The 24,362-nt window shown below is 36.2% G+C and overlaps 2 protein-coding genes across 3 annotated transcripts in view; one reads left to right on the top strand and one right to left on the bottom strand.

The window, feature by feature from the left end:
- Window positions 1-4,164: 4,164 nt before the first annotated feature.
- LOC121430543 overlaps window positions 4,165-24,362 on the top strand; it is a 44,609-nt gene continuing 24,411 nt past the window's right edge. For both annotated transcript variants that reach the window (XM_041627847.1, XM_041627846.1), the window contains exons 1-5: window positions 4,165-4,309; window positions 5,896-6,162; window positions 11,691-11,890; window positions 14,826-14,976; window positions 23,141-23,302. In XM_041627847.1, the coding sequence (XP_041483781.1) occupies window positions 5,901-6,162; window positions 11,691-11,890; window positions 14,826-14,976; window positions 23,141-23,302 (775 nt within the window). In that variant the 5' untranslated portion in view covers window positions 4,165-4,309; window positions 5,896-5,900. The remainder of the gene's footprint in view (window positions 4,310-5,895; window positions 6,163-11,690; window positions 11,891-14,825; window positions 14,977-23,140; window positions 23,303-24,362) is intronic.
- LOC121430544 lies at window positions 16,053-19,217 on the bottom strand. Its single transcript, XM_041627848.1, has one exon. It carries the CDS (start codon window positions 18,425-18,427, stop codon window positions 16,625-16,627), a length of 1,803 nt encoding a protein of 600 aa, XP_041483782.1. The 5' UTR covers window positions 18,428-19,217; the 3' UTR covers window positions 16,053-16,624.

Here is a 24,362-nt window from a genome sequence, read left to right as displayed (position 1 = left end):
ATTGTTTGATTAATTGATTGACTGATTCGGAATGATTGATAGATTGGTTGGTTGATTAATTGATCGATTGATTGATTGATCGATCGATTGGTTGGTTGGGTGATTGGTTGGTTGGTGGTTGGTTGATTTGAGAGATTGAGATTGATTAATTGATTGACTGATTGATCGATCGACTAATTGATTGATTCGGAATGATTGATTGATTGGTTGGTTGATTAATTGATCGATTGATTGATTGATTGATCGATCGATTGGTTGGTTGGGTGATTGGTTGGGTGGTTGGTTGGTGGTTGGTTGATTTGATTGATTGAGATTGATTGATTGATTAATTGATTAACTGATTGATCGATCGATTGATTGATTCGGAATGATTGATTGATTGGTTGGTTGATTAATTGATCGATTGATTGATTGATCGATCGATTGGTTGGTTGGGTGATTGGTTGGTTGGTTGGTGGTTGGTTGATATTGATTGATTGATTAATTGATTGACTGATTGATCGATCGATTAATTGATTGATTCAGATTGATTGATTGATTGATTGGTTGATTGATTGATCGATCGATTGATCCATTGATTGATAATTTCACCGGGATTCATTTCGTCTAAGATATAGAGTACGCCTAAGGGTTGCAAGCTAGGGACGGGTAAGGTTTACGGTGGAGGAAAATAAATCCATTCCATGGAGCTAACCAGAAATAAGCCTAGAAATGTATTCAAATTTATATTTGAGCCCCGATGAAGAATGGTTTTGTTCAACCTGTTTTTACCATATCGTTCTGTGAATCTTTATTTGACGACTACGCTATTGTAAACTGAGAAAGAAATTCGGGTTCCCGAAAACATTCCAGAGCCAAATTTACAACAACAAGAACTCGAAGGATTCAAGTTTACTTTATCAAGATTTTGAAAACATATTTGCTGTAAAAGGTCTTCACTTTGTACATCTAAATGTTAGATCTATTCTACCAAAAATTTCAGAACTTCGAATCCTTTTTTAAGAGAAAGAATCTTGCAGTCATTGCTTTCACAGAAACATCCCTAAATGACTCGGTGAAAGATGAAAATATAGATGGATACAAAGTAATACGCAATGATAGATTATCAGGCTCTGGGGTGATGTATGTTTTTATATCAGAAATGATATTGCATTCAATATCATAGATGTTTTAAGAACAGGTGATTCCGAATCACTGTGGATTAACTTGCTTCATACCAAGATCAAAACCAATTACTGCTGGCGTCTTTTATAGGCCTCCGAAAAGCAATCAATTTATTGAGAAGATGTCAAATATTCTCGATACATGAAAGAAAGATGATGAAATTATACTTTTAGGCGATATGAATGTATGTCTTTTTCAGAAATGTCCACTGGCTAAAAATACTGACTTATTGAGTCTACATGGATTTAGCCAACTCATCAAAGATGCAACCTGTGTCACACACACATGTTCTTCTTTATTATAGGACCATGTGATTTGTATTTATAACGAACAAAAAAATAAGTCAAATTGGTGTTATTGATCTTGGTATAAGTGACCATTCTTTTACTTTCTGTAGCGCCATGAGCGTCTACACTGTTAGAAAAAATAAAAGAAGTTCCTGCAGCAGAGTCTCGAGAACACCTGTAATCTTACCGAATTGCGTAATAATCATTCTGTAAATTCATAAAACAAGAATTTTTCTGCAATTTAACAGAACAGGTCTGTTTAAAAAGGGGAAAAGGGTGTTTTATTCAAGGAAATTTGTAAGATTCCATACATCAAATACCAATTTCCTGTAAGATTACGCAATTCGGTAAGATTACAGGTGTTCTCGAGACTCTGCTGCAGGAACTTCTTTTATTTTTTCTAACAGTGTATACTGACGGTGTGTGCGCTCTACAAATATACACTATTATTATTATTACATGAAAGAAAATTAGGCTGGCTGTTAGGTGTTCAACACAAGAACCACTGATATTAGATCGTTGGTATAGCGAAGAATCTTTCAATCTTAAACTGTCTGCCGTTGATTAGTCAGATTTAACCCAATGCACTGACGTAAATAAGGGTTGGTCAGTTTTTCAAAATACTTTTATTTCAGCGTTGAACATTCGAGAAAGAAATGTGGCGTATAAAGAAATGAAGAAAAATATAAGCGATCAGGATTATGACACGCTTTCAAAAAGATACAAGAAATTAAGAAATATGGTTCAAAGAAAGGTGAAAAAGGCCAAATTAGAATACCTACAAAATAAAATAGAAGAAAATAAAAATGATTCTAAAAGACTTTGGCAGAATCTAAAAAGTTTGAGATTAAAACAGAAAAATGAAAAGGACCAAGAATTGGTCGTTTCAATTGACGGAGAATTATGTCATGATAACTATTTCCAATGAATTCAATTCCTATTTTACGAAATGTCGCGGCTACGTTGGTAGATAAACTTCTATCTTGCAAAGACAGTTTCAGTGCAGACAGTGAAAACATTTGTGAATTTCATGAAAAAAGAGGTACAAGCCAAGATAAATTTGAATTATTACCTGTTAGTGATCAATTCATTTTTAATGAGTTGCGTAAATTAAATGTATCAAAAAGCACTGCAGTTAGATTCGATATAGGCCCTACCTGCTAAATTCCTAAAAGAAGGGGCAAAGAGTTTGTACAAACCATTTAATTTCTTGATAAATCTATCTTTACTAGCACTTTCCCAGAGGATATGAAAATTGCAAAAGTAACTCCTATTCATAAGAAGAAAGATAAAACTGCTGTTGAAAACTATAGACCTGTCAGTTTTTTAAGCATAGTATCCAGAATTCTAGAAAAGGCGGTATGTGTTCAGATTGAAAAATATTTTAAAGAAAATGATATGATTTACGAATATCACTCACTGGTTTTCGACATAACTATTCGACTGAGACATGCCTTATTCACTAGAAAGGGAAAATTCGTTGCGATGGTACTCCTAGATCTAAAAAGCATTTGCAGTTAATCATGACATCTTATTGAAAAAATTACAAATAATGGGTTTTAACCAGGCTACTGTAGCATGGTTCAAATCCTACTTGTCGGATCGACATCAAGTAGTGGCTATTCGCGATATTCGTTCCAAAATTATGCCTATAACGGTTGAGTTCCACAGGGAAGTATTTTAGGCCCAATCATTGGCGGCGGAAGCCAAAAATTTTAGGAGGGGACAACCAAAAATTTTAGGGGGGACGTAGGAAAATAAATTGACAAGCAAAAAAAAAAAAAAGGTCATCAACAACAAATTTAGGGGGGGGGGGACCGTCCCCCTCCTCAAATTTAGGGGGGGACACGTCCCCCCGTCCCCCCCCCCCCCCCGCTTCCGCCGCCTATTGGCCCAATCATATTCAACTTATGATGACATGTCTATTTGTATAAAAGCTGACTATAAATTATTATTGTATGCAGATGATAGCGCACTACTTTGTTTAAATTCCAACCCAAAATTTGTTGAGGAAAAACTTAGCGAACAGCTGCGTCGATTGGATGACTGATAATTATCGTTACACTTAGGCAAAACCGAAAGCATTGTGTTTTATTCGAAAAGTAATCATAGAACTTCATTTGAAGTATAATACAATAATAAGATAAGGCAGAGGAAAGAATCTGTGAAGTATTTGAGTTGACTAGCTCCGGCCCTTTCATTTTCATCTTAGTAGAATCAATCGTAAAAAAGGCGAATGCCCGTTAATTTCTGTACAGGTATCAAAGTTGTATGGATCAAAAAGCAAGGCTTATTCTCTGTTTTGCTCTTATTCAGAGTTTATTTGACATGCTAACCCTGCCTGGTTTGGTGGCATAAGCGAACTCGATACAAAATATAATTTTTTTTCCTCCATTTTTGATATTAGATAGTATAATTTAACCATTTTATTATCTTAAATATATTGAGTACCCCACTAGAAATAAGCTTTCGAGCTTTCGTGGGTCATCCTGTGCAAGCCTGTTGTTTTAATGCTACTGTATATATGTTATGGTGACTTGCCAAATAAAATCAATCAATCAGTCAATCAATTAACCGGACTATAACGGCAAGAGCAATCGCTGGAGCAAAATTGAACCGATCGCAGCATGCAGCGCGTACATGTACTGGTACATATACGTTATACGTACAGGCGCTAGGCGAGGCCGATTGCATAACAACACAGCTTGTTCGGGAGTCACCATGTAAACACGTTAAAGTTGCACATTAAAATTACATTATTTGATACGTCTGGAAGAGAAACGTAGTTTCTGGACAACTGTAAAATAGCAAATGGATTTAGAAAATTAAATACATGATTTAAACCTTATGTTATAAAGGTAAGTTTATCATGACTTTTAATACTCCGTACGAGGGAGAGGCAACCGGTACCGTATGTGTTTGTCTTTGCTTTGGCCCCGTGAGTGTGATTGCGAAGACCGTGCGTGCCCAATGCCTGGCGTTGGGCCGGGCCGATACCGTCGGCGGTGGTTGTGTGATGCCTGAGATTGGGTCCTTGGAGCGTAAAAAGTTATACACTAATAACTGACTAAGCCTAAGGCCCGTATTCTGGACTTTTAAGTCACAATTGTCAATATGAAACACAGCTCAATATGATTACAATGTGTATCCATAAAACCGTTGTGAAGGTAATGGCAGTCAAATTAATTTGACTTTTAAACAAAGTTTAGTGGAGTATTTCCTGTCTGTTTTTCAATCTTATTAGATGATCAGCGCCGGCTCGCGCTACACTGAAAAAAGTAGTTTCATGTCAAATTTTGGATAACACGTTGCATTTGAAAACATGTGCGCCTACATTCCAACACGCGATTTATTTGAATAAAACCACTTAATTGTTAGCCAGGTCAAGATGGCATCAAATTCTGCAAAGAAAGAAAAGGTGTATGCTGAAAATCGTGTTTTCCATGAAGAATAGACAGACAAGTATGCATTCCCGCAATCGAGCACAAGGCCAATGTGTTGGCCAATCAACTTTGACTATAAAAAAATATTGATAGGCCTACTACAAAAATGTGTTAAAATTGAAAGAGGTGCAATCTAAATTCCTTTTTTAACAAAGTACAGCAATTTTGTTGTCTATGCTATATTGATTCTCGCTGCATTTCTGAATCTTTTCTAATTTTGCCTGTGTTCCATAGAAACTGTAATATATTTTTTTTAAAGTAAATTCTCCCACAATAAGGGCCAGATTGCACCAGAAAGCGTCTACGACCCCGGCCGCAAGGGTCTTCGCGCTTCGCGCACATTTTTTTCCTTCTAAGTATCCACTTGACCCTGATGGCCCTTTCAGGTTTATTTCAAGACTCATCTGGCCCTTCAAAGAAAAAGTTTGAGAACCCCTGACCTAGACCATGGTCTCACTCTGTGCTAATATTATTTATATTTCTTAGTAATATTTACTTTTTTGTTTCCCTATGATGCTTTCATAATAACGAAAATACTTCAGTTATCATTCTGAGACATAATGATTTGAGTAGCATAGATTAGACTTCAGAGTTGATAATAATGAATTGAAACGTACTAAAAATAGAGATTTGTGCCCCAATTGGCTCTCCATAGACCACAACTTTAAACCAGGGTTTAATTTAAAACGACGTTAGATTACAGGCCTAGGTTTCTAACGTTCCAGTATACAAATATCACGTCTTTCGAGGGACACTTTCTATCAAACTGACAGTACTATACCCTCGTCAAGCCTCGGGTATTTTAAATTAATAGAAAGTTGCCCTCGGAGAAAAAAGTGACTACTTTATGTAGTACCCCTAGATCTAGGTTTAGCTAGATCCTCAAAAGACTTTTAAGTTGTGCTGTAACTAAGAGTCCAATGCAACAAACTAAATGTACATGTACATGTAAGGGATATTCATAATGTACCGGTATGATTTAATGTCAACTTGTGTCTCAGGAATCATGAGCTCAGCAGGCGACAGCCACGATGGATTGACCAAGAAGAAAAAGAAGAAAACTGGCAAAGTATTTCCCCTTGGTACACTGGAGAAGACAACAACCGGCCTCAAAGAATTCTTTTTGAACAAGGAAGAGGACGGAGAGAAACTAGTGGCGAAAGAAAACACTTATGAGTTCCCATTTAGCTTCGTCAGTGATTCTACTTGCAGCTCAGAAAAGCACAAAAATCTCAATTGTACCAAAAGACAAAATCATGGAACTTCAGGTAAGAAATATTACTAGTATCACTCAGGTGCGCAAAAGTTCATTTTTCTTTATTAACTAATTTCAGCTATTTTTTTTTCATTTTATTTTCAGCTTTTTGTGTTGTTTGCGCAAAAGTATGACAGATTGATCATTTTGATCTTGAAATATAATTCGAAAAAAATGTAATATTACCCACTTTCTTTTAGTTAGATTTCTCTTTTCGATATTCTATATTGGTTTGATTTACAAACTTACATATAATTGGATTCTTGTTCATTTGATTATAAAATATTATTTAGAGTCAATTCTCATTCTTTCATTGATCGTTTGGTGTAATTTATTTAATTTGATTTCATTATTCAATTTTAATTTAGATATTTGCCTGTAAAGATGAAAAGAGAAATTAATTACTTTGTAATTTGTTAATTTGTCATGAATAAATCTCAATGTTGTCATAATTTTTCTTCATACTTCATGCCATTCATTTTATACCATGAATGAATCATTCATTACATCATAAATGTATGATGTAAAATTCTGCAAACCGGTGTCCATATTCTATGCATGTAAGTACAACATGTAAATACATTTTCATTCTCTTTTCTTGCACTTTAATAAAAATATGTAATTTTGTGAGAGTGTGTTGGCCTGTTGGGGAGACTTAACTTGGTTGTTTGCTATTTCTCCAATTGATGAATTGTATAAAACTAGAAAATAAATGTGGACAGCTGGCAGTTTTGCCCAAATCGCCCCTAACGTTCCCGAAACTACCTTTTCTAAAACGAAAACAAAAATAAGTCATCACTAACCATTTACAAATTAAAAATTTGTTCATTTATATTACATAACATATGGGCCAGCTGCTTGTTAATGATATCACATATCCAAGCCTTTAAATTCTAACTTTCTTTAATAAATAATCTTTAGGGCCTAAAGCATTTTCCTCAAACCATCAACAATATTTTTTATATTATTTTTTCTGCTATTTTGACAACAAACATTTCTTCACGGTGAACTTCCCCTTTAAACCCATCCAGCTTAAGGCCTGGTCACACCGCCCGAGCGTTGTTGGAGCAGTTGTGGGAGCGGAGAGAAAAAATCATCACCACTTGCTACTGTTCACCATTTTCAATTTCGATTGTTTTTTTGTTTTTTTTCGATTTTTCCCCCAATTTTGTGAGCGAAATTCGAAACCTCTCTCCCTACTGCTTCACGACCGCTCCAACAATGCTCGGGTGGTGTGACCAGGCCTTTAGTTGCATAAACTCGTATATGCATTTCCGAAAGAGATATTTGTTGGTATTATCTACACCACAGTCAGTCCTCTTTAGAGACTACTGTAATGTTGCCTCCCAATGTACAATGTAGAACACAAAACACCAAGGCCAACTGGTTCATTCATATGCAGCGTCCTCTAGTCTTCAAGGTTGAATGTAGTCTATCAAGGCTTCCGTCCAGTAATTGTTCAAAAGCAGTGAAGCCCACCCCGCATTGTGGTCAGCAGGCACAGTTCGGTTTTCATAATTCGCATAGTGCAGAGTCTGAAGTAATGAGACTAGATTCACTCTGTACTCTGTGGCTGCCTCCTATTAGACTTAAGGGCCGTCTGCACCATCCCGAGTTTTCAAATTAGCGCGCTATTTCTGATTCGGCAAATTATCCTGATCTGAACAATCTCGAGATTATTTGCAATGGAGACGCAATTATCGCGCTAGTTCGTAGGATTAATCTCGAGATTGGAATCCCAAACTCAACTTGGGATTATTTGCAAAATAGCACGCTATTTTACGAATTATTGCGCTAATTTGTAGGTGCAGACACACTCGGGATTATTTATTGACGGCGTCAGACCATAATGCATCGATGCCTCGCTCGAGCAGGAATTGCTCTTCTTGCGATGGTGGAGACGGGGTTTCTTGAATCTCGAGATTAATCGCGAAGAGGGCCGATCGGGTTAAAATCTCGAGATTGAGCAAACTTGGGATGGTGCAGCACTGCCTACAGAGAATTTGGAGTCTTCTAGACATGGTATAAATTGATTAGTGTCAAATTTTAGTCTGTGCTTGTAGACTTCAATCCTTCCACCCTTGCTACAAAAGGGAATAGAGCTACAGCTCAGAGCATGAGCTTGCAGTGGGGGATATCATGAAAGAAGTTTTGAACAAATGAAACATTGATTGGCTTGAAACTGTTGAAGCGAAGAGTGTTGTCCTGGGATCACTTATCCTGTCTTTGTTGTTAGGTCACAATGGAGCCCCATGCTTATTTCAATGAAGGCTTTTGCATCACATTTAAGATGTGTATCATAGTGACCCATATTGTCTGATGTAGAGGGTTATGGGTTCCAATCTGAACCATTCTGTAATTTTCTTCACACAAAAAAATTATCCAAATTGTGCTGCACTCAACCCTGGTTTTAGGTAAATGGGTACCTGACAGGAATTCTGAGAAATGCTTGTGCTCTGTGCAGTAAACCCCTACAGAAATTTAAGCGTGCCGCTTGCTAGTAACTAGCATGCGACTAGCAGGGCACTTGCTTAATAAGCGAGTGCATGCTAGCGAACAGTCCCTGCTCGCTAAAAGATCGCTTAACTATTACTCTGCACGCATATTACACGCTTATTAAGCTAGCAGCATGCTAGTTACTAGCATGCCGCAAGCTTGCGCAAGCTAGTCGCACGCTTTCCGCAAGCTTGAAAATTTCTGTAGGGGAAAGGCTGCAAGATAATGCCAGGGTAATAAAAAAAAGCATGTGATATGCATATTTCAACAACTGTTTATTATTAAAAAATGCAAATGTAACAAAATGTAAACTGTGAACTAAAACTCATGTCTTTTACTATCTGATTGTTGTATAAATGATTTCAGGGAAACCCAGCCCATGTGTCAAATCCTTTAGAAAGATGGTATGTCTAAACCCCTGGGGCCTGTTGCAGAAAGACTTGCAATCAATCGCAACTCTAAAAATCATACGCAACTTGATTTTCAACCAATCAACAGCTCGCATTTGGGACTTGCGATTGATTTTTTAGAGTTGCGTTTGATTGCAACTCTTTCTGCAACGGGCCCCAGTACATTTAAACCAAAGTTACAATTAGTAAAATCACAATCAGATGTGATTTTCTATTAATTTGAAAGGAAAGGTAACTTATAAGACGGGTATTAGGTGTAAACACAAAAGACAAGTACCAATTTGAAGGAGTAATTTGTTTTCCACATCCCACATTGAATTATCTGGCTGACACAAACCATGTCTGTTATTGATTATTTGCTATACTATAGTTTCCATTATTGTTTGTTTACATTGTCCAGTTTGTTTGGTTTGAGATGTCAAGTGGGTAGAAAACTACAGCCTCAAAACACCAAATCATACGGTCATTGAGGCAACACAACAAAAACGAAAGAAAGGATGATTTTCCATGTAGGCATGGTAAATACATGTATATTAAAACATGTACATGTAGAGTAAGATTGAGACTTGATGATTTAGCTGTAATAAACACTTTTCATACATGTAGACCCCAGTATATGAGTGGGTTCATGCAGCCTGATAGGTTTAGAACTCCCTTTTCTCCATTTTGATCATTCAAAAAAGTTTTCCATTGATTGTTAACTCTCGTCCATATTTTTTAATGTTACCATTAAAATCATTATGAATTTAAAAAAAAAAAAAGTTGATTGAATTGATTTATTGAACTCATATTCAGTCTGTACTACCACCCCCTTCTGATGCCCCACCTTCCCTCCTTGTCCCATCCTCCGCCCCCCCCCCTCTCTCCCTCTTTCTACCTCTCTCCCCCTCTCTTCTTTCTTTTGCCCTTTCTCTCCCTCTCTTCTTTCTTTTGCCCTTTCTCTCCCTCTCCCATCATGAGCTCTTTACCTTTCTTTATTTCTCTAGCACATACTATATTGCTACATGATGTAGCTACATGTATGATCCATCATGAATTGTAATGTGAATTCTAATTAATTGTAATGTTAATTCTTAAATTGATGCACACTTCATTTGTCCATTGAATAGCATCTAAATCGATCAATTGAAATTCCACTTCAATGTTCAAATGAATTGTTTGTTAAATTAATAGCATAAAACCAACAAAATCTATTGGGCATTTGTAATAGATATGTACATGTATTTTATATTGTGCCCATTTAACGGGCAGTGTATACAAGATTGAGTATTTTCTATTTCTTTGCATTTATCACCATCTAATAATGACTTTTTTCTTCCTTTCTTTCACTTTTAACACAAAACGTATAACTTTATTTCATTTTATTATTTTTTTGGGTTGGTTTGCACTTAATGAAATTAGGGTGTTTAATCATTAATTGGATTGCTGTATCTACATGTGTATATATTTCTTCTAAAGTGACATTTTCTCAGATCTCACACACTATTAAACGGCAAATTATAAAAAACAATTCTATTTTTATCTTGTATCATTCCAGACATGTAATCACTCTGATTCACTTTGCAATTTCAATAAATCATTTTAATTCCTTGATCTTATAAAGTTATCCAATCAATTTCAAGTGTGCTTCCTACATGCACATGTACCTTAGAAATTATCAGTTGGTTTGGTAGAGTTACTTTGAATTCATATCAAACTTGTTTATATTTGCAATTAATTGCAAATATGATTTCGTGCAAGGCCCCTCTTATAGAGACCTCACTGGTTTGAATTATTTTAAGTTTAATTCCAATTGGCTATTAATACAATAGTGGAAAGAAAAGATTGATACTTGTCGATGTACATGTCACTAGAGTAGAGACCCGTTTTATAAAGAGATTTTTGAATGATTACATTTTAGATCAACCTGAATTGAAACTTGACTGAAATCTTTGCATATTTACGAAAGAGTATATCAGGGGACCGTAACACACAGCTTTAATTGCAGTGATCTTAGAACAATTTTCCACGACTGATTCCATTGACTACAATGTACAAACAATCGTAAAAATCAAGCGTACGTTTAATCGCCACCCTTTGTGTTACAGGATCCAGATATTCCTAATTTCTTCATGATAACTTCACAATTCAGGAGCACATGTCAGAGTCTTTCCAGGAGGGCCTAAAAACAACATTATTTGCTGTAACTCAGTTGACTGACTGTTGTAAAATCTGATGACTTTCATTTGTTTTAATTCAAATTTGACCCGCAAAATTAAAAATGTGCCAACCAACCCTATTTTTCACACAGTTTTCTACATTTTTCCTTCTTTTTTTTAATAAATAAAGGTCATAAAAATTTGGCAAATGGCACTCATAGTAAAAAAGTCTGTCCATATTGTTTAGCAGAAGAAACTTGTGACCAAAAGATCAAAACAACTCTCAAATCTCCTATAAAAATACATGTAGGTCTAGACTCTTTCATATCATACCTTGAAAAAAATACTGACCGACCAAGCATAGTTTCTTCCTACTGTTATGGCAAACAATATTTTTTAGGCCTAATTATGAAAATTCATGTAATGAACAGAATTTGAGAATAGAAAATAACCTGTGCCTCCCCTTATTTTCAGGAACTAATCTTCATAAACCTCAGCCGATGGAATAGACCCAGACATCATATCAGGTCCCAACAACCCCAACGTGGCTAATGCCGAGCTGATTGGCTACTTTGGTCACCTGTCGAGATCACCTGACCCCAACATCAAGGTCGATGTTGATTACCTGGAGCTGATCCTAAAGAGGGGTGCGGATATCAACACGGCTGATCAGTATGGACAGACGGTGCTGCATGAGGTAAGTTTGAAAGACTATCTAGCTTTGATTAGTGGGGATGGTTTTCTAGGCGTTTTGAACAACTCCTTGAGATAATGTCTTCTGTAGCAGGTTTACAGTATTACATAGAACCCGGGGGGGGGGGGGGGCACTCAGGGGTACATGTATATTCAGATGTGCTGCTTTGGTAACCTCCTTTTCAGACCCATTGTCGGTTACTTAGACCTCCATTACAGGGTTTCATCGGGCACACCCTTATCAAAAGTATAAGTTGTATAATTGAATAACAGTACCACGTACATATAACTTGTGCCTTTTCTGTACATGTACATGTTATAATTGAAAAGTTTCAGCTCCTCTAAACTAGACTAATGGTATATTGAGGTATTATACAACTATGACTTAACTTCAAAATGATCTCTTCTAGGGGTATTTTACAGACTGAAAGTGATTCTGACCTTCCATTTCACGCAGGAAATCTGACATGTATTTCATTGATGAATACACAGTGTCCCATGGGTTTGATCTTAAAACCAATGCGGTGATGAGTTGGGCACCTTCTCAATTTAGTAAGAGCCTAGGCCTTCCTGCAGGAATCCAACTAGTGGCTTTGTATTAGCCATCCTCACATCTACTCCTAGAGGAAATAATGGGAATGCGAGAAAACCACTATGGCCCGTAATTCTGAAGTCTGGTTTAACTTCGACCATGGTCTAACTCTGTGCTAAATACATGTATGGAAAGCCAAACATGTCCAAATTTTGTTTACATTGCATGTTTCTTGTGTTTACTGCGCTCTTTTCTAACTCAAGAATGTTGAAGAATACTACCTTATTTATCCTTCTGAAACAGTTAGGAATGATTTGAGAGAAAAATGAGCCGATACATTGGAATTATATGGTCAGTTCCCCCATGTCTGCGCGGTCTCCCAAGTCTGCGCACCCGCGTATCTGCGCGATTCTAGTAAAAGAAGATACGCAACGGGCACAAACTTTACACATGCAATACATAGGCAGGTATTCATTAAAAAATCCAACTCAAAATGGTGGAAAAATAATGAATTCAGGGCATTTCATGTGACGGCCTCAAAATGCAGCCTTTGTCATCAAAATCCTCAAATCGTGTGCAAAGTGAATGAGTGCGCAGACATGGGGTACCATTTTTTTTCAATCTGAAAATGACTGCCCGAGGTTTTTTCAAGAAAATCTTATAATTTTCTTTCATTTTTTAATGAGAAATTTGGTACACTTACTCTTAATAATGTAAGGAACACTATTAACCAAAATATTTTGTGAAATAAGAAGAAATTCATGTTAAATCTTAACTCAAATTGTTAGGTGCGCAGACTTGGGGCCCACCATCATACTGTCAGAGATTTTTGCCACTAATGACTATCCATAGATAAACCACAACTTCATACCAGAGTTTAAATTAAACCAGACTTCAGAATATGGGCCTGTGAAAAGACTCATGGTTCCCTTATGTACAGTGCGTCCCAGAAAAAACGAAACCGAGATTTAGCGATCATTTATCATTACTTAATCATAAATAAAATAGATAAATGACCTACCAATTTAAAGCTTAGAATCTCTTCTTTCATCTGATATTACTTAGATTATTTCTCATTCACGCATGAGTGAGCAAATACAATTTGAAGAAAGGATCTCAAAAACTCATTTGGCGGGGGGTATCTGGGTTTCAAACAGAAAACCACATTTTTGTTCAATATCTCCTCTTTAATTTGATACCTAAATTACAGAAAATGGTCAAGAAATAACAAAGTTCTGGTCATTTGAAATAAGGCTTGAATTTCAATAATTTCATAAAATGAAGAGGTTCTCCAGGCTGGCTTTCAAACTCACTCAACACTCTGTTTTGTTGACGATCGGCCATGCATTAAATCTTTTGTTCACCATGCGAAAGCTTCTGTGGGAAACCGGTGAAAACACGTTTATCTCATGAAATTATGGAAATACAAGCCTTATTTCAAATGACCAGAACTTTTTTATTTCTTTACCATTTTCTGTAATTGTGGTACCAAATTAAAGAGCAGATATTGAACTTTTCAAAAATGTGGTTTTCTTTTTGAAACCCAGATACCCCTCGCCAAATGAGTTTTTGGTATCCTTTCTTCTAATTGTTTTTGCTCACTCATGCGTGAATAAGAAATAAGCTAAGTAATATCAGATGAAAGAGGAGATTCTAAGCTTTAAATTGGTAGGTCATTTACCTATTCTATTTATGATTAAGTTATGATAAATGATCGCTAAATCTCGGTTTCGTTTATTCTGGGACGCACTGTATAGCAGGATCCCTATGGTACAGTGAGAAGATGCAGCACGGAATTCTGACAAGTTGCCTAAAGGCCTACATGTAGTCCCACTGGCCAATGGACACAAAACGTATTCATAACGGATACAGCAGACAAGCAAATTTTGGGGTGGCTCCGTCTGTTTTCATCCGCTCCAGACAATGAACAAAATGGGCGAACAATGAAATCACAATAGACGGATGCTCGATGGATATGGAGAGTATGAAATACATATACATGTATGTTCAAAGAATACGCAACAGATAACTTTTTCCATCAGATTGCAAGATTCCTTTCCATTGTACATCCTCTCTGCATCCGTAAGTGCAGTGGGACCGAGCTATTACATACACATGATTACAGAGTATTTAGCAAATGAAGAACAGAAACATTACTGATCAGAAATAATTCCAAGCAACCTGAATTATTTTCATTAAACTCTGTTGTAAATAAGCATCATGGTGTATGATGAATACTTTACGATTGCTTCCAACCATTTCTGTAGAAATTAAATTTCTGTGTACCAGAACTCGAGTCTCAAACTTAATAGCTGTATAAAATGAGGTAGTTAGTCATGCTTCCATCTTTTTGGAACACCCCAGAACTTGACCAATCGTAACTGTTCATCTGATTGATTTTGGAAAGGTTGCCAGGACCTGGGACCCTGATGTCGCTGTGTTTCTCATCGAGCGAGGGAGCAACGTGAACCAGTCTGATGACTTTGGCCGGACACCCATCCATGTCGCCGCTGCTGTTGACTTCCCGGAGATGGTCAGCACCTTACTGGAACATGGAGGTGAGCATTGAAGGAGAGTGAATGAAACCTTGGGTACAGGATAACTTTGGTGAAAACTCAGAGAAGCTAATCAATGACAGGTTGAGGACAATGGGACAGACAAGAAAGAAAGTTATGAGTATTTGATTGTTTTGATCACTTCTGATGTGGATATTGAGGATATGCATCCTGTCACTTTGGCAAAAAACAGAGAAAAATGATGGCGAAGTAAATATTGCTTCAGTTTTTCTGTCTTTTCATAGTATTTTTTTTTCATTTTTTAAAATGAATTCTTGTTTAAAAATGATTATCAATATTGTAAAAATGTTGATAATTAAGTTGTATCGCATTTATAATAACAAATTAACCATTAATGAGATTCAATAATGAGTTTCCAACAAAAGTTGTTCAATTCTATCCCACCAATCAAATGCAAGGTTTCCATGGAAGTAGGGATTGTTAGCCAATTTACCATCAGTGCCAACAGTCCCTCAAATCCTTAGGTGATCGTCACATTTACTAGCTTTCTCTTGTACTCATCTACATTGTAGATGACATCGAGACAATATTCTTTTGTGTCCATCATCTACATTAACAAATGTCTAATATTGGGCCAGAATTTTGCACATCGCACAGCCTCTTTATTACATTCATTAGGTCGTTTTGGTTACATTGGTCATTGAGGTGTAGGCCGTGTGAGTTGTGACATGGTTTGTAGATTCCTTAAGCCTAGCTCACACTACATGATCTGTTGCAACCTGGTTATCAAAGAAATTATAATTGCATCTGATAGAAACATTTCAACCTCATAGTTCCGAATAGTGGGATGAACATCAAAAATTCAAACTTCCAGTCTATTTCGAGCGTCCCTGTAGGAATAAGAGCAAATCCATTCAAAAATTGTACTGATGTCATCATAGGCAGTGACTTGAAGCCAATTTGGACTATACACGGCCGACCACAAGGCTTGCAGCGAAGTAGAATTCTGATTTTTGTATCAATTGCAAAGCAAAGTGAGACTATAGGCGCCGCTTTTCCGACGGCGGCGGCGGCGTCAACATCAAATCTTAACCTGAGGTTAAGTTTTTTTATTTTTTTATATGTTTTATTGAATCAACAAAATTACAAATTTACAAGTGATTGTTACAATGATTTAAAATAGATGTAAAACAATAGTTACAATATAACAAAACAAAAAAACAAAAAAAGAAAAAGTTAGAAAAAAACACATAATACAAAGCATGGTGTCTGCTTGGTAAAACTACTCGCTAAGCTTCACAATCATTAATCAGAATAAAGATCAGGATTGAATGGATGATGTCTGCCCTATTGGTGGAATTTAGGGGGGAAGAAAACACATTAACAGGATGCGAATGACCTCTGCGAACCAATGACCTCTGCAAGCCAAAACAAGCTGAAGCTCAGCATCATTATGTGAAAAAATAGCTTTCTACCCTATAAAATGGCAAAATGTAAACATTATAAAGAAACCAAAATATTACACCTTTTTGTCAGATAGCATCCTTCTCAGTATTGATTATCCTGTACAACTTTCTTATGAGTGTTTCCGTCTAGTAGGGTAGGTCAGTTGAATATTGTTTTGGGTATAGGGGGAATACTGTACAGCCATTAAAATTTGTGGCACCTTATAAAAAATACAATAGAGGATTCAAAATATAAACCTCCATTTCTTGAAATGAAGAGGCAATTTGTTATTCTTTTTTGCAATAGCATATTCTAAATTTTTGTGAGTAACAATATATGTTTTGTAACCTTCAAATGATGGAATTTTCCCTTGAAATTTACATATATATATGTAATATTTAAGTAAAAGAAACAGAAATGTAACAAATTTGTCCTTCTCACAACCAAACATCTTCTCAAAGATCGAGGGGTTCACCACTCTATTCATTTTCTTACTCATAACATGAATAATCTCGCTCCAAATGGGTTTAATTACAGGGCATTCCACAAACAAGTGAATATAGGTCTCTGGTGATGAGGAACAAAAAACACAATCTGGGGAATCTTTCCTTTTTATTTTATATAAAAAATTGTTCAGGGCTATAGCCCTATGAAACAGTTTGAAGTAAAATGAACGAATACGTGTAATATTTGTAGATTTCAAATTACTTACATGAATTTTCTCCCAATCATTTATACCTGATTCACTGAAATTCCCCCAATATTCAAATTGTTTTTCGGGTAAAAAAGTTTTCAACATGACACCATAAGCATATTTTGGGATTTTGTGACTTGCAAGAAGTTTTCTTTTAATTTCCTCAAATATTGTGTCAGGTGTGAACTCAGAGTAGGACAGCCAGTCTTCAGGAATATTCTTCATCAGGAAATTATATTTTCTCCTCTCATGAGGGGCTATATCATACTCTAGTATCAACTCTTCAAATAACATACTGCCAGGGAGAGGGGGGTTCAGTAAATCAGAAATAAATACAATTCCATTATTTAGCCAATTCTGATACAAGAAATACTGCTTTGACTTAGATCTGACATTTTTATTGTACCAAATACACTGGCATTTACCAATCAATGAAAATGGTGTATCCCATTCCAGTATAGTAAAATATTCCCTAAACAAGTACCATGTTTGAAGTGATTCAGCTAATTGCGAGGAAATTAATTTATCAAGAACACATGAGGGAGCATTAGCATACCATAATAAATTTTCTTTAGAACTAAATCTCTTTTGAACAGAAATTTCTATCTCTTTCCACAAACTTTGATACTTGTCATCCAATAATAATTTTACCCAAAACATTTTCTGCGCCAGAGAAAAGGTATAGGGGTCAATCATGCGTAAACCCCCCTGTGAAAAATCATTACACAAGAATTGCCTTCTGACCCTATCACTACCATTGTTCCAAATAAACTTGTAAAACAGTGAATTCAATTGTTTAAAAAATCTTTTAGGAATTTTAATACACAGCACAGAAAAGAAATAAAGCAGCTGTGGTAGCAATAGGGTCTTTATCACACAGATCTTCCCAACAAGGGACAAATTTCTGGCTCTCCAACAATTTAAGGTAGTTTCAATAGATTTAAGTTTTAGTTTATGATTAAGATTATATAGATCAGCTGTGTTTATTGAAAAATGGATGCCCAATGTTTTAAACGTACGTTGGTTCCATTTTAATTCCTTACTTGCAAAGGGGTAGGAGGTTAAGCCCTCTTTTGAGCCAATCCATATTGCCTCTGATTTATTGATATTTAATCTACATCCTGAACTCTCGGAAAAGAATTCAATGGTATCAAATAAAGATTGGAATGAGTTTTCTGAACCATCAATAAAGCAAGTGGAGTCATCTGCCAATAAGGAAATTTTTAGGTCTGTGTTTTCTACAGGTATTCCTCTGATATTAGGGTTTTGTCTAATTGCAAGTGCCATACATTCTATTACTAACAAAAATAAATATGGGGAAATTGGGCACCCCTGGAAAATTCCTCTTTGCATATCTATTTGGTTTGTCAGATTTCCATAATTAATTAGATAACTTTTTCTTTCAGCATACAAAACCTTGATCCAACTGATAAAATTTTCACTAAAATTGAATTTAGATAAAACCTTGAAAAGGAATGAATGTGAGACACTATCAAAAGCTTTTTGGATATCAAGGAGGAGGATTGCACCAGGGATGTCTTTTGATTTGGTGTATTCAATTATGTCTATAATTAAGCGAACATTATTTCCAATACTTCTTCCTTTCAAAAACCCAGACTGATCAGAATGAATAAGTGAATCCAAACACCTTTTCAAACGATTTGCAATTGTTTTTGCTAAAATTTTATAATCAACTGTTAGAAGAGATATGGGTCTATAATTTTTTAAATATAAAATATCTTTATCTTTTTTTAGGAATCAATGTGATTACTCCATTCCTTTGAGAAGAGGACATCGAACCATTTTGTAAGGAAAAATTAAATGAGTCAAGAAGCATATCTGATAAATCCTTCCAAAAAACAATATAAAATTCTACTGGTAAACCATCAAATCCAGGTGATTTATTCTGTTTCATAGAGCAAATAGTAGTATAAAGTTCCTGTTTTGAAAAGGGTTTTTCAAGAAAATGCCTGTCATCTTCATTTACAGATGGTGTTTCAATAGAGTTCAAAAAGTCCTCTATGTTTTTATTTTGGTCAGTACAATGATTCTCTGTATAAAAATTTTGGTAAAAAGAGTGAATTTCCTCAAGTATTTTCTTTTGACTGCCATATATATTTCCATCTCCATCTTTAAGTTTAAAAATAGTCTTTTTTTCCACCATTCGCTTTTCTAGATTGCAGAAATATTTTGAACTTCTTTCTCCTTCTTCAGCCCATTTGATTCTAGAACGAACAATGAGACCCCTTGTTTCCACTTCTAACATATCATCTAAAGCCTTGGTCAGAAATTCCTTTTCAACAAGCAAAGCTTCATTATCAGAATCAACCTTCAATTTTCCATCAATTTCTTCTATTTCCTTCAACAAATTATTTTTAGCAAAGTTTTTTTCCTTCTTTTTTCTCGCACAATACTCCAGACATGTTCCTGTCAAAGTACATTTCAAGGCATCCCATAATACGTTAGCATTACATTTTGAGTCTATATGAATCATCTTAAATTCTTCAATTTTGTGTTTTATGGTTTCAATAAAGTTTGAATCATTGTGCAGGTATTGGCAATTTAACTTCCAAAAAGATTTACCTCTAACTGGATGGATTCCTTTAAATTTTAGTATAACTGCAGAATGGTTAGATTGAATACCAGGAATAATTTTAGATTGCAAACAATTAGTAATAAAGTTATCTGAAACCAGAATAAAATCAAGACGAGATAAGACTTTTGGGTTTTTTTGATGCCTGGAATATTGTTTAACATTCTGGTGAAAATTCCGCCAGATGTCACATAAATTAAATTCCTCAATGAGCGCAAGTAACATATTACTTGCATTCATGTTTGAGTGTCTCTCTTTGGTTCCTTGATAATCCAAAGGCCCTAAAACAACATTAAAATCCCCTGCACACATTATGGATGAATACTCAAAATTGTCCAATTTGCTAAACACTTCCAGAAAAAAGTCTGGGTCATCGTTATTGGGACCATATACGTTCAATAAAATCAATGGTACATCATTGATACTAGCAGATAACAATAAATATCTACCATTCGGGTCATTATACAGTGATTTAAAAGTAAAAGACACAGAATTACGAATTAAAATAGCGACTCCTCTACTATTAGAATTATGACTCGAAAACCAAATTCTTTCACCCCATTGCTGTTTCCAGGTAACTTCGTCTGATTTTGAAGAGTGAGTCTCTTGAAGAAAAATTATGTCTGACTCAAGTGATCTTAAATAATGAAATAATTTTCGTCTTTTCACAAAATCTTGTAAGCCCCTACAGTTAAAAGTAAGGAATTTCATGTCCATAATTCCAATTGAATAACCACCTTGATGCATACAGGCAGGCCTGCTGAATTCTTCAAACAGAAATAAGGTACTGCCAGCAAGCAAAGCATACAAAACTTACACAATATGAATGTTAGCTGCAGTTCATTGTAAAAATCATCATATAGGAAAATATTAACCATACTTTGTAAAAAAAAGGATAATAATAATTGAAAAACACCAGCAACAAATTATAGTTGATCTTCATGGCGTATGGGTATATTTTCTTCTCACAATTAATAAATATAAATAAAAAAAGAAAAGAAATTGAAAACTATTATTAAAAACAAGAAAAAGGAAGGCGGGCACATGATAAAAGGACAGGACTTCAAATCAAAACACAGTCCTGATCATATGTGCACTGATGAAAAGATAGGCAAAAAAAAACCACACACACAAATGCACTAAAAACCGACTTCTGGCAAAAGAAAATAATTAATCTGTTTGGTCTACTTAAAGATAAAATATAACATAAAAATAAAAAGACCCAGCAAAAGGTCAACTGTAAATATCATGATCCAGCTAAACCAACTTGCTGTATACTGTGTAAACAGCTTTCCTATAAAATGAGGTTTCCTTGTACATAAGCTAATAAATATTTAACCAACAACATGAAGTTTCCCTGCAGCGTCTCTAAAAGCCAACCTTGCCGGGTACATAAAAAATGCTTTCTTGCCCTCTCTTTTCAAGTTCTTGAGTTGGTCTAGTTTTCCCCTTCTCAGCTCAGCCATGCATTTTGAAAAATCTTCAGAAACATAGATTTTTTGCCCCTGGTAGGTGCTCTGCTTAAATTTAGCAATGCATGCTTTGCGCACAAATTCTTTCCCAGCGTATGTTGAGAAAGCAACATGGATGACCCTTGGGGATTTGGCTGCTTGTGAATCTGCTCGTACGACAGTGGGTGTGCGATGACAACGCTCAATAGATATCTTGGGAACATCACTGGATGGCTGAACTCCGACAAAATCATGAATGAGATTCTCCACGAGCTTTTGGGTGTTTTCTCCACGGCTTTCTGGGACCCCATGGAATACCAGGTTATTTCTCCTGCTGCGATTCTCAAGGTCGTCTAGCTTTGATACCAAAACCTCGTTCTCAGCTTTCAATTTGTTCACTTCCATGACAACTTCATCCAACTGGATAGTACAAGCTGATATTGTTTCCTCGTTGGCTTTTACTTTCTCATTGATTTTCTCAACTTTTTCCACCACAAGCATCTCCATATAATGTTCTAGATTAGTAAATCTTTGATCTAACATGCTGGTGAACTTACTGAACCATCATGGAGGTGAATCGGTATCTCCTTCTTGTTCATCAAACGTAAGAGTGAGCCCTCGCCTGACGTTGGCTGCGCTGTTCTTGGCATCAGCTAAATCTTTATCGACTTTCTGCTTCATCGGAGATTCATCAGGTTTCTTTGCCGAAGATGCGGGGGAGTCCATCAGCTCATCCCGTAGCACTTCAAACTTATTCGATTTCCCCATTTTCGTATTCGGATTCGGCTTTTCTGGAGTATTCAGCTGCCTCTTAAGACTCATCTCGTCCCTAAAAATTCACGAAACACTGCTCAAAAAGACCAATAACTTTTCTTGTCACCAATCGTGTGTCCTCCGCCGGTTTTTAGTGAAAATGTGGGATTAAATTCCACTCACAACTTTCATGACAGATGGTCAAGGGCGCCCTCCGTCAACATCAAATCTTAACCTGAGGTTAAGTTTTTGAAATGACGTCATAACTTAGAAAGTATATGGACCTAGTTAATGAAACTTGGCCATAAGGTTAATCAAGTATTACTGAACATCCTATTAGAGTTTCATGTCACATGACCAAGGTCAAAGGTCATTTAGGGTCAATGAACTTAGACCATGTTGGAGGAATCAACATCGAAATCTTAACCTGAGGTTAAGTTTTTGAAATGTCATCATAACTTAGAAAATATATGGACCTAGTTCATGAAACTTGGACATAAGGTTAATCAAGTATCACTGAACATCCTGCATGAGTTTCACGTCACATGACCAAGGTCAAAGGTCATTTAGGGTCAATGAACTTTGGCCGAATTGGGGATATCTGTTGAATTCCCATCATAACTTTGAAAGTTTATGGATCTGATTCATGAAACTTGTACATAAGAGTAATCAAGTATCACTGAACATCCTGTTCGAGTTTCAGGTCACATGATCAAGGTCAAAGGTCATTTAGGGTCAATGAACTTTGGCCGAATGGGGGGTATCTGTTGAATTACCATCATAACTTTGAAAGTTTATTGGTCTAGTTCGTTAAACTTGGACATTAGAGTAATCAAGTATCACTGAACATCCTGTGCGTATTTCAGGTCACATGACCAAGGTCAAAGGTCAATGAACTTTGGCCGAATTGGGTGTATCTGTTGAATAACCATCATATCTCTGTAAGTTTATTGGTCTAGTTCATAAAAAGTGGACATAAGAGTAACCATGTATCACTGAACATCTTGTGCGAGTTAGAGTAGTATTCAAAGTCAGCACTGCTGCTATATTGAACCGCGTGATGCAGGTGAGACGGCCAGAGGCATTCCACTTGTTGTATCAATTGCGTTATGCCAAACCTTAATAAAATGTTTTTACTTCTTTAAACCTTAAAATTTAATTAAAAGTGTGGTCTATTCGAAAATCTCGTCGCAGTTGGTTCATTTAGCATTTCGCCGGGCTTGAGGTGATTTTCTTTTTTTTTTACAATACTTTTTGGTCTTCATCTAGCTGACATCGAGGCCCTGACCGTCGGTGAGAACAAGACACCTCTACACTATGCGGCTTGCAATGATGCATGCCATAGTCTTAGGCTTCTGATTAAGAAGGGCGCTTCCATCCACGCTAGGGATTACAAGGGTAGGACACCTCTCCAGGCAGCCGCAGAGCTAGGTAAGTCCACAGAGACGGATCATTCCGTGTAAGGCATCTGTTTGTCTCGAAAGACATATATGCAGCACTAGGTGTAAAGGCCTGGTCCTTCTCGCCAACTGACACAAAACGTATTCATAACGGATACAGCGGACAAGCAATATTTCCCGGTGGCCCCATCCATTTTAAACCGCTCCAGACAATGGAAAAAATGGGCGAAGAATGAAATCAAGTGGACGGATGCTTGAAGGATATAGAGTGTATGAAACATGTACATGTAGCCTATGCAAAGAGTACACAATGAAGATTTTTGTTTGCGTTTCACATCCTTTCTGCATCTGTAAGTGCAGTGGGACCAAGCCTTTACATGTACATTTTCTGCAGTGACTGTAAAGCCCCACTGTAGAATGGTAGTCTCTAGAGCAATTTGTACAGATGGAGGATTGCGCAGAGAAAGGTGAGGATAAAGATGCTGCCCTCGCCTTCCTCCTGGCTCTATGGTCTGCCAATTGAGCATTCCGGTTACACTAACAGTAGCTCTTCATAGATGGTGACTATCAGCTACATCTTCCCATGTAATGATCAACCTTTTCATATAAAGTCTAACCCAAGTTTTCTTGGTTGATATATCCTAATCAATTTAATCAACTTCAAGAAGATATACAGGTACGCCACTTCAGTGCTTCAGGTCTGCTTTTTCATGTATGTGAAAATCTCGACTATCACTATCCCAACATTTTTGTGTGAGTTGAGTTGACTGGTCACATAATAAACATGTCCATAAATAGTATTGTTTACTGTTGTCCTAGACTATGAACTCTACCAATACAGTAGTACAAGGGACACCAATTATTTGCATTGCTGCATTGGGAGCAATTTATGCATTTTCACTGATTATTTATTATGAGCTGAAATTCTTACATCTGTTTGCTCAGAACAAGTTACTTAATGAGAAGTTGAAATTCCTACATGATGTAAAAATCTCTTGTGAAACACTCCCAGGTATTCTTTTTTAGAACATAGGGATATCTAAGAATAAAACAGTAACAATGTTGCCCAAGTTTTCATGGGTTTTGAGGTG

Source organism: Lytechinus variegatus, chromosome 17 (genome assembly GCF_018143015.1).
Source record: "Lytechinus variegatus isolate NC3 chromosome 17, Lvar_3.0, whole genome shotgun sequence".
Lineage (NCBI taxonomy): Eukaryota > Metazoa > Echinodermata > Echinoidea > Temnopleuroida > Toxopneustidae > Lytechinus > Lytechinus variegatus.
This window is presented reverse-complemented; position numbering and strand designations above follow the sequence as displayed.

Excerpts from the sequence above, each read along its gene's own strand:
- LOC121430544 (XM_041627848.1), bottom strand. The coding sequence starts at position 18,427 with ATGCAAAGAGGAATTTTCCAGGGGTGCCCAATTTCCCCATATTTATTT.